General features: G+C 38.0%; 1 protein-coding gene across 10 annotated transcripts in view; it reads right to left on the bottom strand.

Moving 5' to 3' along the window:
* PTPRK (protein tyrosine phosphatase receptor type K) overlaps window positions 1-17,709 on the bottom strand; it is a 582,916-nt gene that overhangs the window by 431,214 nt on the left and 133,993 nt on the right. For all 10 annotated transcript variants that reach the window (XM_056125869.1, XM_056125872.1, XM_056125873.1 and 7 more), the window contains exon 2: window positions 6,526-6,648. In XM_056125869.1, coding sequence (XP_055981844.1) covers window positions 6,526-6,648 — 123 coding nt within the window. The remainder of the gene's footprint in view (window positions 1-6,525; window positions 6,649-17,709) is intronic.

The raw sequence follows: 17,709 nt of genomic DNA, 5'->3' as shown, positions 1-17,709 counted from the left end.
TATTTTCATGATATAAGGAGCTCGTGTGTAAATTTAAAAGATAGGAATCTGTTTAGTGATTTATAATACTGTCAGTAAAAAGTACCAGAATGAACGAGTAATACAATGAAGTTCCAACTTTAAATACTGTCAAAGGGTACGGTAAAGACTAAAATTCAATTAGTCATGATATATAAACCCATTAAAAAGAAAAAAAATACAATTACATGGAATACTACACTGCGATGCCTATCACAATATATACTCTCTTATTTAGGAAAGTTCGTATGTTCAAATGAATGTGTTTCATCAGATGACTAAGTATAAATCAATATTTGACAAAATGGGTCTGGTAAAAAAAATAGCTCTATGCAACATTTTTTTCATTCTTTATAATGAGAGAGGGAGAGAGAGAGGAATCCTAAAAGGAATAACCTTTCTTTATACTATCAATAACATTAAAAATTATATGCCAAGGAGCTGGAGTGATAGCACAACAGGTGGGCATTTGCCTTGCAAGCAGTCGACCTGGATTCAATTCCCAGCATCCCATATGGTCCCCCGAGCACCACCAGGAGTAATTCCTGAGTGCAGAGCCAGGAGCAACCCTTAAGCATCACTGGGTATGACCCCCCCCACCCCCAAAAAGGCCAACTAAATAAGTGAGTAAAAAATTACATAAATTTTAATTTAAAAGTAAAAATAATTATGTGAAGATCATCTATATTTAAAACTAAACTAAATATAATTACTATTGAATACAGAATTATTTTTATTCACTTCATATTTAAGATGGGGTGGAGGAGTGCATGGCATCACATCCAAGGGTACTCAGGAGTTGTTCTGGCTCTGTGCTCAGAAGTCACTCCTGGTGGCAACTGCAGCCTCATGGGATGGGAGCAAAACCGGCACGTCCTTCTTGCCCTGCCAAGGCAACGAATTGCCCCCCATTAGCAGCTCTCCAGCACAGCCATGGCCCCAGAGGCACACAAACCAATCTCAGAACTATTCGGCTTTTGGCAGAAATCCCTCCAGACTTAATTAATAAAATATCAGAAATCTAAAATCACATGGTCTTCATAACCAACAATAGAAAACAAATTATTTCATGATGACTTTTCAGCAGGTTTGATTGTTGGGAGAAAATTCCAAATAATAATGGTGCATCTTTTGTCAAAATAATGAATGTAATCAAAGTAGAGAGAGAGTTAAGTGGAAATTATCTGCCTCACAGGCACGGGGAGGGGTGGGATGGGGGTTATATGGAGAGTTCTTGGTGGTGGAAAATATGCACTGGTGAAGGGATGGGTGTTTGATCATTGTATGACCAAGACTTAAATCTGAAAGCTTTGTAACTGTTCTCATGGTGATTCAATAAATAAAATTAAAAAAAAAAAAAGTCACGCCTGCCTCCCCAGGAGGGAAAGAGTGTTGCTCCCTTCCGCCTTTTTCCCCCCTGGCAGCAAGGTGGCCGCCGCCTCAGAGCTTATCGGAAAGCCAGGTACGAGCCAATGGTGATGGGGCAACTGCAGTCTCATGGGAAGTGGAGGGACACTGGCACGTCCTTCACGCCCTACCGAGGTCACGAGTTACCCCCCCCCCCCCGGCATGGCCATAACACCAGACACACAGAAACCAATCTCGTAATTATCTGTCTCTTTGCTGAAATCCAAAATTGTGGCCGCGTGACATTATATGATTCTCATAGCCAGCTATAGAAAACAAAATAGTTCACAATGTCTTTTCAGGAATTCTGATTGTTTGGGGGAAAATTCTAAACAATAATGGTGCATCTTTTGTTGAAATCATGAATGTAATCAATGTAGAGAAGAGTTAAGTAGAAATCATCTGCCTCACAGGCATTTGGAGGGGTGGGAGGGGGGTATACTGGGGTTCTTGGTGGTGAAAAATGAGTACTAGTGAAGGAAAAGGTGTTTGATTATTATATGACCGAGACTTAAACCGGAAAGCTTAGTAACTTTTCCCACAGTGATTCAATAAATAAATATAAAAATTTTTTAAAAATTTTAAAAAAAAAGTCACTCCTGGTAATGCCTGGGGGAACACATGTGATCTGAGGAATTAGAACCAGGGTCAGTCACATGCAAGGCCAGCACTTCACCTCCTGCACTCTCTGGCCCTCGATTAACATGCTAACAAAAGAATGAGAAATCTTCTTAACATTGGAGCAAGAATATTTTCAACCACTACATAGTTAAACAGTTTTTTGTCTGAGAAAATGAAATAGCATCTTGGGAAATTAAAAATGACAAATATGGTTTACATTCTTTAGAACATGAGAATTTGGTAGAGAAGGTCACTTAAAAATGACAATAAAACAGCTGTAACTGAAATATGTACAAAGTAAGAAACAATCTGATATGAGGACAGAAGGAAAATGAGCTCCCAGTCAGTCAACACAAAAGCACCTTCCAAAAGCAGGTGGAACTTGAGTAGACAAAGTATAAACTGGGTAAGACTTTGGGGAGTGGGTAAAGAACTGGCTAAACAGAGAAAAGAGAATGAGTAAAATGTCCAGAAAAATCCAAGAACAGACTATTTTTTAGTGTAAAAAGTACAGGTTGCTGGAAAAAAATTATAGAGATTTTATTAACTGAAACAAAATAATTCTATGTTCCGAAAGTAACTGAATTTAGTTTTAAATATCTTAAACATGGCCTTCACATCTTCATTTTTACTTTTGTAAGTTCATCTCACCCATTTGAAATCTCCTAGTATATATTTTTTATTCTAGCATAAAACATAATTATTCTAATGTATAAATGTTAACTATTAATTTAATTGCACCATAACACTGGGAGCAGGTGTTTTATCTCACTTTTCCCTCCATTATTTTTTGTTTTGTTTCAGGTTTTTTTTGTTTTTGTTCTTGTTTGGGGACCATATCTGGCAAAGCTCAGGATTTACTTCTGGCTCTGCACTCAGGGATAACTCCTGGCAGTGCTCAGGGCACTGTATAGGATGCCAGAAATCAAAACTGGGTCAGCCTCATGCAAGGCAAATGCCCTACCCACTGTCCTACTGCTCCAGACCCAACTTGTTCCTCCAATATTTATTAACATATAAGATATATAGAGAATAGAACAATTCAAAGATGTACAACTAATTTTGGGGTCAGAGTTTGCCTATAACAACAATCTCAAGAGGAAGAACTGGAATGATCCAACATCAGGAAGTCCCTTTCCGGGTTTTTCCAAGCACCAATCTTCCAACCACAAACAGCCCCTGTGTCAGGTAATTAATACATCTACTTCTAGCATCATAAATAAGCTCTGACTCTTTTGTCAAATATATAAATTGAATTTTAAAAACCCTTATGCCTACCTACTTTCTCAAGATTATTTTGATGAAACCTGTCCACAGCATATTTAGCAATAGTTTACATAGGAATGCAATATTCAATTACAAGATTTTATCAGAATTTATTTATCCATTGTGCTTTGAACGAACATCTGGATTGTTCTCAATTTGGGAATAGCTGCTGCAGACATTCTTGCAAACATTTGTAATACAAGTGTAATCAGTTCTTATACCCAGGAATGGATTTACCAGGGTATAAGGTTGTACAACATGTTTGTACAGATTTATACATCAACCAGCAATACATGAGAGATTTCCTGCCCATATTCTCACCAATACATTAAAGGTTGAATTTCATCCTTCAGCCGAGTATGTACTAATTTCTAGATGTGCTTTTGGAACAATGCCCTCATGTTTTTTGGTCGTTACATTATTATGGCACGTCTACATGCTATTTTAAGTGTACTTAGTAGAGCCTTTCCTTCAACATCATTGTTCCCTGCCAAAGGTGTCTAAGGGGTGAGAAATTGATGGAACATTTTAAGCAATTATTGAGAGGATTGTATCCTCCACAGAAAGAAACAATTTTCTTGTCTCTATTATTTTACCTATCTTTATTCCTTTTCATAATCTATTTACCTACCTTTCTTCTTCCCTTTTACACTTCCAGACCATAGACAATAAAACAGAAGTCAGTTAACAAAATCTAAGCACACTATAAAAAGTTAAAGAGCTCTGCTGAGAATACGAACATAACAAATATGCTTTCTTACTTTATGAATGTCAAATGTGTTATTTTTTAAATAAGTAAAAATACTAAATATGCCTATTTATTGTTTGAAAAGGAACATACAAAAGCAATCGTGAGGAAAAGATTTATACTAGGATAAATCTAAGTGTTTTAGCTTTTGCAAATTTATAAACAGATACTACCCAGTGAACATTTTAAAGCAAAAAGCTGAAAGAATGTGGAACAAAATAGCATATGTTATGAAACAAAACTTGTAAAAAAAAAGAACATACAAATGGGTGTTTAGCTTCACTTCCTCTAAAGACTAAACACAAGTTATATTCGGCAAAATTAAAGTGGCCATGACCTCTTTCCCTCCTCTGCATGATTAATTACTTAATATCCTATTAATTGGAAGATGTGGCTGAATTTCAAATACTCATTTTCTCTGCATATCATCCAGTACTGTAACCACCGATTAAACCGTTCATCAAAGGTGAGGCAACAAGGTCATCTGAACAGTAGCTCTTCAGCTATTCATTACCCATCTTCAATGGTAATTAACAATGGTAGCATTTCCATAAATCAACCTCTTTCTGATTATTCTCTGATGATAAACAGTCAAAATCTGTGCACCCCAGCTGAACTTTTTTAATTTTATATTTAAAAAAATACAATCTAAATATACCACAAGAGGCTGGGAAGAGTGCAGATTGATTATTATAGAATTGTTTTTTAATTAAAATATATCAAGAATATAAGGTTTTGTACCTTTAAAAGAAAAATGCAAACCTCTACCCCAAACTAAATGAGTTGGCTGACAGCTCAGAGCTGGGTTCAAACATAAGGATGTCTGCCACATAGTAACAATTTATTCCTCTGGCAAGGAAATTATGGCTCAGTTCAGCTTCAGAAATAACCATTTGCCTACTCACCCATGGAAAGTGACAATTTAGAATAGAAAGCTGATTTAATTCACCCTACTTTCAAACAACATATCACACCGTATACCAATAAATCCTTCAAAAGGATATATTTACTATATTCATTTAAAACCCACAATTTGGAAATGTGACTTTTAGGTTTTGTTTAGTCTATGAACTTGTGGTGTGATACTATTACTGTGCTTTTTTATTTATTGGTTTTATATAATTTTAGTTAGCAAGTTCAGAGATGCTACTGACAAAATGTCCTTCCTCCAAACATCAGAATTGAATTTTCACACCTAAGGGCAATGTCTTAAATTCATACTCACTTTAAGAAAGTCTTCTGAAATTGTAAAAAATTATGTATAAAGTAGTTTGCAATAATCATAAAATTATAATTTAAATATTTGACATACATTATTCTGAAGTAACATGTAACATAATTATAAAATTAGTCATATATTCCTAAATAGGAGGAAAAGCATTCCTTTTAGCATGGCATTATAAAATCCCTACTTAAATTTTCAATCTTCAGTATTTATTAAGTCATTGCTAAATATGTGTTTTATTTGATAAGATGCCAAGCATATATGCAACATGCAATTAATTTCAAATCAATATGTAAGGATTAACTGGTACACGTATTAGTCTATTAATGTATGAAATGGAACATGTAACTTAACAGACTAGACCACTGTGTTAATGACAAGAGACAACAATTCGAATTGCTTAAACATTATTATTAATTCACAAAAACAGAAATCAAAAGGCAGATCAAGTTCTATAGAAACAATGAACAGGACTCAGGGTTCTAAGTTTCTACAGTTCATTCAGAAAAGACCTTCTGGACTTGACAATCTCTATCTCCAGGCTGCTTCACCTCTGATACAAATGACTGGTTTATAAAGACAAGGAGATAATGCCTGGTCCTGGTTTCAGTCCCCAGCATCCTCCTGCCCCTGCAGCACCTTCTTGAATGTGACCACATATAAAATCCCCGAGCACCACTGGGGTGTAACCAAACACAAAGACAAACACAAGTCTTTCCCTTCATTCCGACTGGATCAAACCAGTCAGGTTTAATGGAATAGGTAAGGAGTTAGCTTATCACACAATTCCACTTTTGCTGTTTAGAAGCAAACACCCAGCAGTGGCACATATCAAACCCAGGATTTCAAAAATGGAAGATCTTTGCTCACCTTCTAAGCTACATCCCTACTCTGGTCTCACATTTTTAATTAGAAAGGACTTTGTTTTTTGCTTTTAGTCTTTTATAGGTTCATATTTATAACATTGGGCGGATACACTAATATTTATACCCAATACTTAAATTTCTTCAAAGTCAGAGATGACAGAAGTATAGTGAGTATTGCTAAAGACTATTGAGATGCAGAAAGATTCTGAGAAAAATACAAATAACACAATTACGCTCATATCTAGTTAAGTAGCACATTAGAATAAATCACTTATTCTAAAAAACTACTGTACTAGACTGAAAATAAGAAGATACTCCGTATTCTACAACAGACCCCAAACCCCTCCACAATAGGTAATCAGAAAGAAGCCCACCTTGTGGCATCTCAGGTGGCAGATAATGGGGTTCTTGAGCACTCACATGTACCCATTCAAAGTCATCATACAGATCCTGGTGATAATCACAGGCCCCTGGGCCATCATCAAAAGTACAGCCACCTAAAAGCAGAAAAGAAAAATTATTGTTTTAGTATAGACGGAGTTGTTAAAATGTACAATGCACTGAGGAAATGAACAACAGATTGAAGTATGTGACCCAATATTTGTAATTTATTTGCTTAACTGGGTTTGGCTGGGGAGCCACACCCTGGCCCTGTGCTCCATGATTATTCCTGATACTGTTTTGGCGACAATATGCATACGGGGATTGAACTACTGAACATGGGTTGGCTACATGCAAAGCAAGTGCCTTAACCCTGGCATCATCCCTTGGGTCCAGGCTCTTACAATTTAAATTAAAACAATATTATTATTTATCACTATGCTTATCAATTTTTTATGAATTATAATTTCTATTTGAAAGAGATAACTGTTTGAACATCAGAAAGATGACCGAAGCTCAAATTCTGAACGCTAACAAAGAACAGAAGACACAAATATAATGACGTATTTCTGAAACATATAAACTACCTAAAATCTGAATAGTAATAACTTTAGAGGAGACAGAGTTCAATGACGGGTGAACAACAAAGAGTGAAAACATTTTCTCTGTAATGCAAGTTCAAAAAGGTGAGGCTGATACTTAAGTTCATCATGAAACTTACTTCTAAAAAGCACTTTGAAATCAACTCATAATAACAAGTGAAATAGACATCATTTTATAGGTTTTAAAATGTCGAGGTCAGTGGTTTATTCATCCACACTACTTCGATCATTTCTGTACAGTTTAGTATAAAATGAAAAAGAAACTAAAGTATAAAATCTACCAAATTAACTTATAATCAGGGTGCCACTTTGACTTTATCTAACAACTTTTTCTTTTTTTTTATAGTAGGACATCTTTCCTCTTTAATTCAGTCATTTCCTAACTAAATTTTAAGTAGAAATATTATTGCAAAAGTACCTGATAACTTTTACTCTTACTTCTCTGTCAAATGTACCCAAAACTATTTACTTTATTCAAATCATCGAAAAAGTTCTGGCCTGTATGTCTAATCTTGAAAGAAAATGGATTAGAACTAATGAAAACCCTGCAGTGGACTTAATGAGAAAAACCAATAACCTATCTTCTTTCAAGTACCTTATTTGTTTAGTTTCCATGGGGATCTTAAAGAAGAAGCTCAGTGAATTCTCTGACCAAACAGCAGGCTAAGAGATGGTAAACTTCAGCTCTATAAATTCTTTTCTGTAAACATGGAATTCATTTTCTCACACCATCAAAAGTTTGCCCAACGTATGGGTCAAGGAGAAGGTCTGCAGTGCTGAAGTGCACGTTTTGCATGCAGGAGCTCTGGCTTGATCCCCAGCAACACTGAAAAGGGGAACAAACCCAAAACACCACCACTGAGCAATACTGAGTGTGCCTTGCAATAGTTTGTCCAACTTAATATAAATAAAAGTCATCTTCAACAAACAACCATAACAGAAAAAAAGAAGACAAGAAAGGCAAGGGTGACAGATACAGGGTAAGAAGGGTATGTATACAGTGCAAGTATACGGTACACAAAACAACTTCTTGTATTACCTTTCTTTTTCTCTTTCTTTCTTTTTTATTTTTGAGTGGTAGGATCCCAAAGAGTAAAACTACAAGGACTGCAAAACTGTCATATTAGCTCAGACTACATGAGGCAATGCCAGAAACTGAACTAAAGACCTTAGTATCTTCTGGTTTGTAAGACAGGTACTTTAGTGACTGAGCTATCCGAAGAGAGTAACCAACGTTCTTTGTCAAGAGCGAAATGTCCATAAGCTAAGTTTATGAATACACCAATTCTATAAAGGACCAAACTTGAGCATCAGGACAGCTTAAAAGATTTTTTTAGTGAGCATAAAATGCAATCTGACTAAATGATCTCATGAAAAATTATGTATTTTTAATTTGAAAGTCAATTAATAAAGAGGCTGCTAGGCTGCTAGGAAGCACAGGGAAAATTTTACTCAAAGTATAGCATGTGATCCGTCACTGTCCATCACTGTCCTCCCGTTGTCCTCCCGTTGTTCATTGATTTGCTCGAGCGGGCCCAGTAATGTCTCCATTGGAGACTTTGTTGTTACTGTGTTTGGCATATCGGATACATCACAGGTAGCTTGCCAGGCTCTGCCATGGGGGCAAGATACTCTCGGTAACTTGCCAGGCTCTCCAGAGGGGCGGAGGAATCGAACCTGGTTTGGCCATGTTGGCTGCGTGCAAGGCAAACGCCCTACCGCTGTGCTATCATTTAGCATCCCAGGAGCACCTGGGCCAGAACAGGGAACATGGCCATCACCAGAAAACCCTCCCGGCCTCCTCCCACCTCCGCTCTGCTGAGTCTGACCACAGGATTCATTGGCCCATTCTTAATGACTTTGCAGTTTGTACTCTCCGCCTTCAGTGTACCCACTGCCCTCTAAATTGCTGTGGGTGTACTTCATATATAAATTTAAGCTAGCAGTAGAACCTACATTGGCTCATTTGGAAGACGAATAGTCTTAATTGCTGTCCTTCATAGACACTGTTAATTTGACACTCCAGAATTCTGATTAGCAACAACAACTAGGAGTAGCTATACAAAATAAGTGGGTCAACCCTGCTATTTGTTGCACATCACTGCCATATTAGCCAAGAGTCTTTAAAAATGGTTACCGCTCCACTTGAACTAGGTGCTAAGAAAAAAAATTAAGAGGATTTTTTTTTAATTTTACAAATTACTATAAGAACCATATTTCTAGATTGGGGATGCTGCTCAGCTATAACACTGGCCTTTCACATATCAGGCCCAGCAACCAGAAAATAAACTACTTCTATTATCTATTTATCACCTGTAGAGCTAATTATCCTTTGGAAAAAGATTTTTTAATCTTTTTATAAAGTTATCGTATATTTGGGCTGGAGCGATAGCACAGTGGGTATGGCGTTTTCCTTGTGTTGGCCAACATAGCTGACCCGAGTTTGATTCTTGCACCCCTCTCGGAGAGCCCGGCAAGCTACCAAGAGCATCTCGCCTGTAGGGCAAAGCCTGGCAAGCTCCCCGTGACGTATTCAATATGCCAAAAACAGTAACAAGAAGCCTCACAATTTGTTGTGAGATGTTACTGGTGCCCGCTTGAGCAAACCGATGAACAACAAGAAGACAGTGCTACAGTGCTATCGTATATTTAAATTTCAATGAATAATACTGGGTACATAAAGTCACAAAAAAAAGGGTATTAGTGTTGGAGAGACTGTACAGAGGTTCAAGTGCTCACCTTGCACACAGCCGATACATGTTTAATATCCTGCATCCCATAAGGTCCCCCTAGCCCACCAGGAGTGATTCCTGAGAGCAGAGCTAGGAATAAATCCTGAGGACCACCAGGTGTAGCCCAAAAAAAGACAAAAACTAAAGTATATTATAACAGCTAGTAACTGTATAACCGAAGTCACAAAAAGCAAGCTGACAAATAAACTGGCTTCCTAGATCCTCGTTGGTTAGGAAAGACTTTACAGAGTTAGGCCTATGAAAATGTGTAATGCTGTGCTAGGCCACAATGGAAATGAAATTAAAATCTGAGAAAAGGAAAAAGTAAACAATGCCATCTTAAAAAAAGAAAAGTATGTTGGAGAAGCAAAAATATTCTCAATGTTTCTGCCTCATGTGCATTAAAAATCATGTAAGGAAAAAGGTCAAAGGAAAAATAATTATGAAGGCGGGGTGGTGTGGCAGGAGGGATACTGGGAACATTGGTGGTGGAGAATGGGCACTGGAGGTGGAGGGATGGGTACCGAACATTGCACGAACAAAACATAATCACAAAGTTTGTAAGTATGTAAATAAATAATTTTTTTTAAAAAGGGAAACAGAAGGGGGAAAAATTATGAAAAACTTTAGATATACAACATTTACATTTCATTCTATAATTGTATTCAAGTCATTAAAGGGTTTTGTTCAGGTGCATACCACAGATCATGTCACACTGAAAACCTTAATAAGTACAAGCCACGTAGAATTTAAAAAGAAACTCTGGCAGGCACATTGAACTTCAAGCGAAAGAGGGTGGCTGTGGGAAAGAGTATGGAGAAAGATCATTTGTTCACCCCTCTAATAGCGTTCATTACATCTTAGAGGACTGGCCTATAAACAAGCACTGTTTGCCATTTAAGATTCAATAAGAAGCCTTAACCACGGTCTTCTATGCTCTATAGAACTCCATACACAACGTTTTGAGTTTAAGACCTTCTTATATTACAACCTACTATAAAGCAAAATAACTGGGGCCAGGAAGACAGTAAATGAGCCATAGGATATGTTTTTCATCCAGGAGCGCATATTCTATCCCCAATGGCAAATGCTCCTCCAAGCTCGATGGGGAGGGATCACTGAGCACTGAGCTGTGAATAATCCTTAGCACTATTGGGTATGGATAAATAAATAAATAAATAAATAAATGCTAATTCAACAGTCCTACTTTTTTCAATACATTAATAACTTTAAAAAGTCCTGGAAGGGGCTGGAGCAATAGCACAGCAGGTAGGGCGTCTGCCTTGTATGTGTCCGACCCGGGTTCGATTCCCAGCATCCCATACGGTTCCCCGAGCATGCACAGGGGTTACTCCTGGTTAATTCCTGAGTGCATTAACCAGGAGTAACCCCTGTGCATTGCTGGGTATGACCCAAAAAGGAAAAAAAAAGAAAGTCCTGGATTAGGTTAGTGAGAGTGAAGCTGATGGAGATGCCTGAGGCTCCGAGGTAGCTCTCAGTGCTCTGAACAGTAGATGGGGCCACAACATTTCTGTGTGAGTGAACGTGGGTGTCCCTGGAGTATCCTATCTCAGGGAGAGCACCGGCCTGGAAGGGGACCCACCAGCTGGCAGACTATGGCAGCTAAGGGTGCTGTGAGTGGCAGCAGAGCCTGTATGTGTCTGAATGGGGTTCTATGGCTCCAACTCGGCACCCTGGAGGACTCAACAGAGCACCCTGGGTTCCCACCATGGGGCGCCAGGATTCGCAACCAGCCAGGCAGCCTCACCACCATTTCTTGCCCAGACCAGCCTGCACTGCTCGCAGCATATTATGGAAGAAAACCTAGCAGAACATCAACTTGCTGGAGACACACGACAGGTGCGTGTGCACCCTGATCAGGCTCTGCCGGGCTACATCCCACCCAGAGTGCACAGGCCATGAATGGTAGCAGCCCTGGTCCCAGTCCTGGTCTCTGCTGGGGCAACTGCTGCTGTCACCACTACGGGTCCAGTGGGTATGGCCCTGCCACAGGTTAACATGGACCCACAGGGCAAGTGCATCAGTTGCCTGAGGGTGCTTTCAGGCCTACTGATACCCCAAGAATGCCACTGTGCTCTGCACTAACTCCATCAACTCAGGACCAAGTTTCCTAAGAAATTAAACTGCCAAAAGTTAGGCATGTGGGAGCCATGCCCACAAACCACCTCCAGCTCAGTCATGCAAGCTCATTGATCAGCCTGGCCTCAGAGACCTACCTATAAATGAGTCTCTAAAGACATCAAAAGCAACAGTTAATCTAAGACACCCAAGGCTGAACAGACAAGGATAAATCAAAGGGAGGTGGGTTAGCCCAGTGCCTGCCCAGAGCCCCTGGCAGCCATCTGCTCCCACAATCCAAAATCACAGCCAACGCCCAGGTTGTACTACACCATCTCAGGATGGACTTCACTGATATATTAACCTGCTGAAAATTCAAATACGTAAGTTTATGACTGAAATCTCCAAGCTTTCTCAGAGTCAGCATGGGCTACCACTCCCCATCTCCTTGTACATCTGGAAGCCCCAGCAGTCACATTCACACTCAAAAGCCACCACCCAGTTCAATAAAGATACTCTAGCTCTACTTTCTGATAAAAATATGGAACACGTTGAACAAATATGATGACCTCTTAGTACCTGTACTGCAAACCATAATGTACAAAGCAAGAAAGAAAAAGTGGGGGGCCTCCCTGCTGGGGGGTGTCCACAGAGAGAAGGGGGAGTGAGAAGAAATAGAGGCAGGTGGGCCAGAGGGGTGGTAGGAGGGTGAGGGAAGGAAAACTGGGAACACTGGTGGTGGGAAATGTACACTGGTGGAAGGATGGGTGTTGAAAGATTATAAGACTGAAACCCAATTATGAATAGCTTTGTGATAGTCTCTCTAACCATGATTCAATTAAAAAAAATTCTAAAATCAAAAAAGTTCTGTATTAGATGACAAAATCAAAAAAAGGCAACATTAAAGGTGTCCAAGAAGGGCTGAAGCGATAGCACAGCAGGTAGGGTATTTGCCTTACACGCGGCCGATGCGGGTTTGATTCCCAGGGACCCATATGGTCCCTCAGCACTGCCAGGAATAATTCCTGAGTGCAGAGCCAGGAATAACCTCTGTGCATCGCTGGGTGTGACCCAAAAAGCAAATAAATAAATAAATAAATGTGTCCAAGAAATTTACTTAGGAAAATGTTATGAAATCTGAGAGGAAAAACATCTTACATTTAGCTGTTGTGTTTGCTACAGGAGATAAGACTGCCATTAGCAGCAGCACATCACATCAGAGAAACAGGGACTGCGATTTCTTTAACCTTTGGAGGAAAATTGCCTCTGAAGAGCCATTTCACAGATTGCTAATTCCTCTAGGTCAATCAATCAGCTAAGTGACAAATCTATCATTGCAATAGTCAACTTCTGCTACGGCAAGTCACTTATGTCTTATGAGGTTTTGCAAGCTGTTCACCTGAAAATAAAAATCAGACTAATTTGTACTTGACAGAATTTATTTCCACTCCTAAGCTATTCACTAGAAAGACTGACAGTACGAGATACCAGACATCAAAAAAAAGAAGAAAAAAATCCCACTTCCAAAACTACCACTGTGCAAACATTCAACGTTTAGAGAAATTCTTGAGGGTTTATTGGTAATTTAAACAAATGTTGATAGCTTGGTGAGGAAGCATGGAAACAGTCTTTCTGGAAAGACATGAAAGCATAAATACTAAACTTAAATCCTTTCCAAAGTAAGATTTTCACTAATGAATTCAGGCTTGGGCTAATTCAGAATAAAGCTGAAGGGGAGGAGGGGGGTGGGAAGGGGAAGGGAGTGATAGAAAAGTCAGTGGAGTTTCGAACAGCTCTGAATACTTTGCAAGGGATGTTCTTTTAAAGTGGTATTTTGCTAGGATCTCCAACATTCTTCCTGGAGAAGGATCTATGAAGTCCTGACTTTTCTGACTAAATATTATGGTTTGTTATTACTTACATAAAACAAGCTTCATTTAGCTAAAAATAATAACATCTTATCTTTTTTTTAAAACCTGGAATACACAGGTTGTAAAAAGAAAAGAGTCCTAGACAAAATGATGATAAATACAAGTTTGTATTGAAATGATGAGAAGTACATAGGTTGTCTATGACCATTTTACAGGAAAAGAACGTTTCCCAATTGCAAATTAGGGCACTCAATACTAATTAACTCACAAAAGTTAATGCCAAATTGTAGAGGTTTTCTCTTCTGTTAGGAACAAGGATATATAAATACATCAATTTTACAAGATACGCAATACTGGATTAAATTAACTTTGAACTGTTACCTTTATCCCTATTGATCAGAAATAATAATATATGTGCGATGGTAGACTCTTAAAAATTTACTTTAAAAAGTCATTACACTCACACACACACAAACACACCACACAAACACACACCACACACACACACACACACACACCATCAAAAGAGTTTTTAAAAAGGAACTTGTTCCTGAATACCTTAAATGTAATTCTGTTTACAATCTGAGTCGATAGAGTCTATTTCTAGAAAGCCAGAACTAGTCTAAAAACTTGATTTTATTTTAAATAAAATTCCTTCCTCCACTGAAATCTACTGGGATATCTGAATAGATTCTATTCTTTCAATTTCCTACTTTTGGGAGTACTGAAAGAAGAAAATAAAAATTGATACATGACAATCAATATTTACGCAATATATACCTGCTCTGGGGATAAACAATGATTTTCCCAAATTTAATTAAATTTACAGCAAAGCGGGGTAGTGGTGGGGGGTCAAGGAGAAGCAAAGAACCAATTCTTTTGAGGACATACACATGATAATCACTGGTCAAAACACATCCCTCTACGCAATACCATAGAGGAACTACTGAAGGAAAAAATTATGAAAAATATTTCCAAATATACTTCCATAGGAAAGAGCCATTTAAGTTCAATGGGGGAAATTATTTGCCTTAAATCGTATGTGAAAATATTATTTGTGCCTATCTCCTTAATTTAAGGAAATCTGAGACCAAGTTATGAAAGCCCTAGCCCATGACTTCTCAGTAGTTAGAAATTATCCTTAATCAAACACACCTATAAAATATCTAATTGGTCAAACTAGAATTTCATCTCTAGCCAACAATATATATTAAATATATATAATCCAAGAGTGTTTAACTTGTACGACCTTCTATTAAAACTGTCTATAATTCAAACCAAATGCTAAATTCCAAGTGACTTAAAGTTTTTCCTGTAATAGGACTAAATTAACCAGAGTGGAATAATGAATAATTTTCACTCTTTCCATCTTTGCAGAGAAACAATATTAAAAATTAAAACCTCCAAAATTCAATTAATAAGACTTAAGGATGCGGAATTGGTACACACCCCCACTCAGGCGGTATAAGAAAGATAGTTTCTAAATACAGCAGGGAGTAATGTCTAAGTACGCACATAGCTATGCTAGCAATTTACTGCTTTGAGCTTCAATTTCCTCCCCACTAAAATTAGGATCATTATAACTACAGTATAATGTTATGAGAATTAGTGATAATGCAAGTAAAAGCTCCTAGCATAAAAGTTCTGTTAACACTTTTTCTTATGCTACTTTTCTTTTCTGTTTATTCTGTAAATGTACTGTATATGCTATACATCTGCGACTTGGTTTGTATATTCAACATCTAAACTCTAAATGAATGGAGGACAAAACTCCAGAAAGACCATAGTGCCTCTGACAAAGGCAATATTACTATAGTACCAAAGGCAGTTTTCCCTGAAAATTAACCAAATATGTTTTCACTTGGCAAAATACATTTCTTTAGATCAGGACTCTGTGAAAGGTCACCTCATAAATGTTTGCAGTGTGCAGTCTATACCAATTTGGTTGCAAAAATACAACTCTGTACTAAGAAAGCAGCCACAGAGAAACCTAATTAGTGGTCATGGCCATATTCAAATAAAATATATTTACAAAAGCAGGTGGGATACAGGTTTTAAGCCATGAGCAATAGTTCATCCCTGTCTGAGGTCACTCTGATGTCAGGACTGTTGAAAATTGTAGGTAATACACATTTTGGTTGAAAGTTTATAACCAAGTATCTGCTTTCTGCATCTCCTCCACATGACTCAATTTTCTTTCCCCTGAATCAAGATAAGTAGTAATTGGCCACAGCAAGAAAATTAAAGTAGAATTGTAGTCTGAATGATAGCACCGCATCTGAAACCAAATCAGAATGCCTGGCTAAAAGAAGCAGTCAGATGTTGGAATGTGAGAATATGAGAGAACTAAAGACATTACAAGGTCGTGAAGCCTGGATTGCAAACTTTTAAGAGCAAAAGGAAAAACTATTTTACATCATAAAACAGCAAATGAACACATACGGTATGCAGAAATTTATATGGCCTGTTTGTGTGTGCACATGCATGTGTGTATACACACAGCTACATTAATCAAATCATTTGGTATTTTCTACTAGGGATCAGTAGTCTGACTTTATTGAAATAAAATGGAGAAGCTGTATGAATCAAAGAAGTACCTATGAAAAGAAAATCAGACAGCAAACCTCTTTCTCCAATACTTGTATGCACATGTCCATTATGTGAGGAATTCTGGAGATAGGTATGAGCCAATCCAGTCCCTACATCATAATTTTCATGTCTCGGGCAACAAAGTGAATTCCAAAAATAATTCTTTGGGACTCAAGCATCCCTGAAAATGTATATAAGACTTTCTCCAACTTTATCAATAAATTAATAAAGGTTTAGGTTTCAAATATCTACTAACACGATCCAAAGTTGAAAAGAGGTTTATTGAAAATGCAAAAGAAACATATTTTTAAAAATTTTTTTCACAAAAGGCTTGACAAATAGTACAGTGGGCAGGGCACTTGCCTTGCACACAGCCAACCTATGATCAATCCTCAGTACCACATATAACACTTTACAGGAGTGATCCCTGAGTGCAGAGCAGAGTTAGCCCTGAGCAGAGCTGGGTGTGGCCCCAATCCCCAAGAAGGGAGAAGGGAGAAGGGAGGAAAGAGGAAGAAAGAAGGAGGGGGAGGAGGAGGAGGAAGAAGAGAAGAAAGAAGGAGAAGCACAAAAGAAAAAAATGACGGGGGGGGGGGGGGGGCCGGGGAGGAGGAAGAACGTGGTCACTCTCCAGCTAAGGAAGGCTTACTCCTGGTCTGCACTCAGGGATCATTCCTTGCAATGCTTAAGTAGATCATATCAGGTGCAGGGAATTGAACCATGGTCAGCTGTATTCAAGCACGTTACCTGCTGTACAATCCTTTTACCTCCCTCCCCCCAAAAAATTTTGTGTTGCCCACACAGAACAAGAAATTGTCAGAGGTGAAATATGAACCCAATAATTATGGGTTTATTACCCTGAATGGAAACACTAAGTGTCTCCTTAAAATTCAGAGAGATTTGGCATTTTCAGAATCATCTAATGCAACTCCAGCCTATAGGTGAAGTCTCAAACTGTTAACATGGGCAGCATTACGCATCCCCCAAAAAAGAGGGCATGGTGGTGGTCAGATAAATACTAGAGTAAACTTTACACCATCACACATCAGACTTGACTATACAGATAACAGTGAGTCTTTATAAGACAGAACTCTAAACCCGTAGTTGATTAGCAATTTCAGAGAAAATAAAAATAACTGTTAAAAAAAAGTGATTCTAATACTTTACAAATATTTTAAGTGACTTTGTTCTGACCATTTTTGCAGTGCACTCTCTAATACCTCAGGATAGGAAACTAGGTGTGTTTCCAAAAATAATTAATGTATTTAGGCATTTGTATCCTTTTATATATTCTAGTAAATTTT

This window comes from Sorex fumeus, unplaced genomic scaffold, assembly GCF_029834395.1.
Source record: "Sorex fumeus unplaced genomic scaffold, SorFum_2.1 ptg000061l, whole genome shotgun sequence".
Taxonomy (NCBI): domain Eukaryota; kingdom Metazoa; phylum Chordata; class Mammalia; order Eulipotyphla; family Soricidae; genus Sorex; species Sorex fumeus.
The sequence above is the reverse complement of the archived record's forward strand: the minus strand, read 5'-3'. Positions and strand labels throughout refer to the sequence as shown.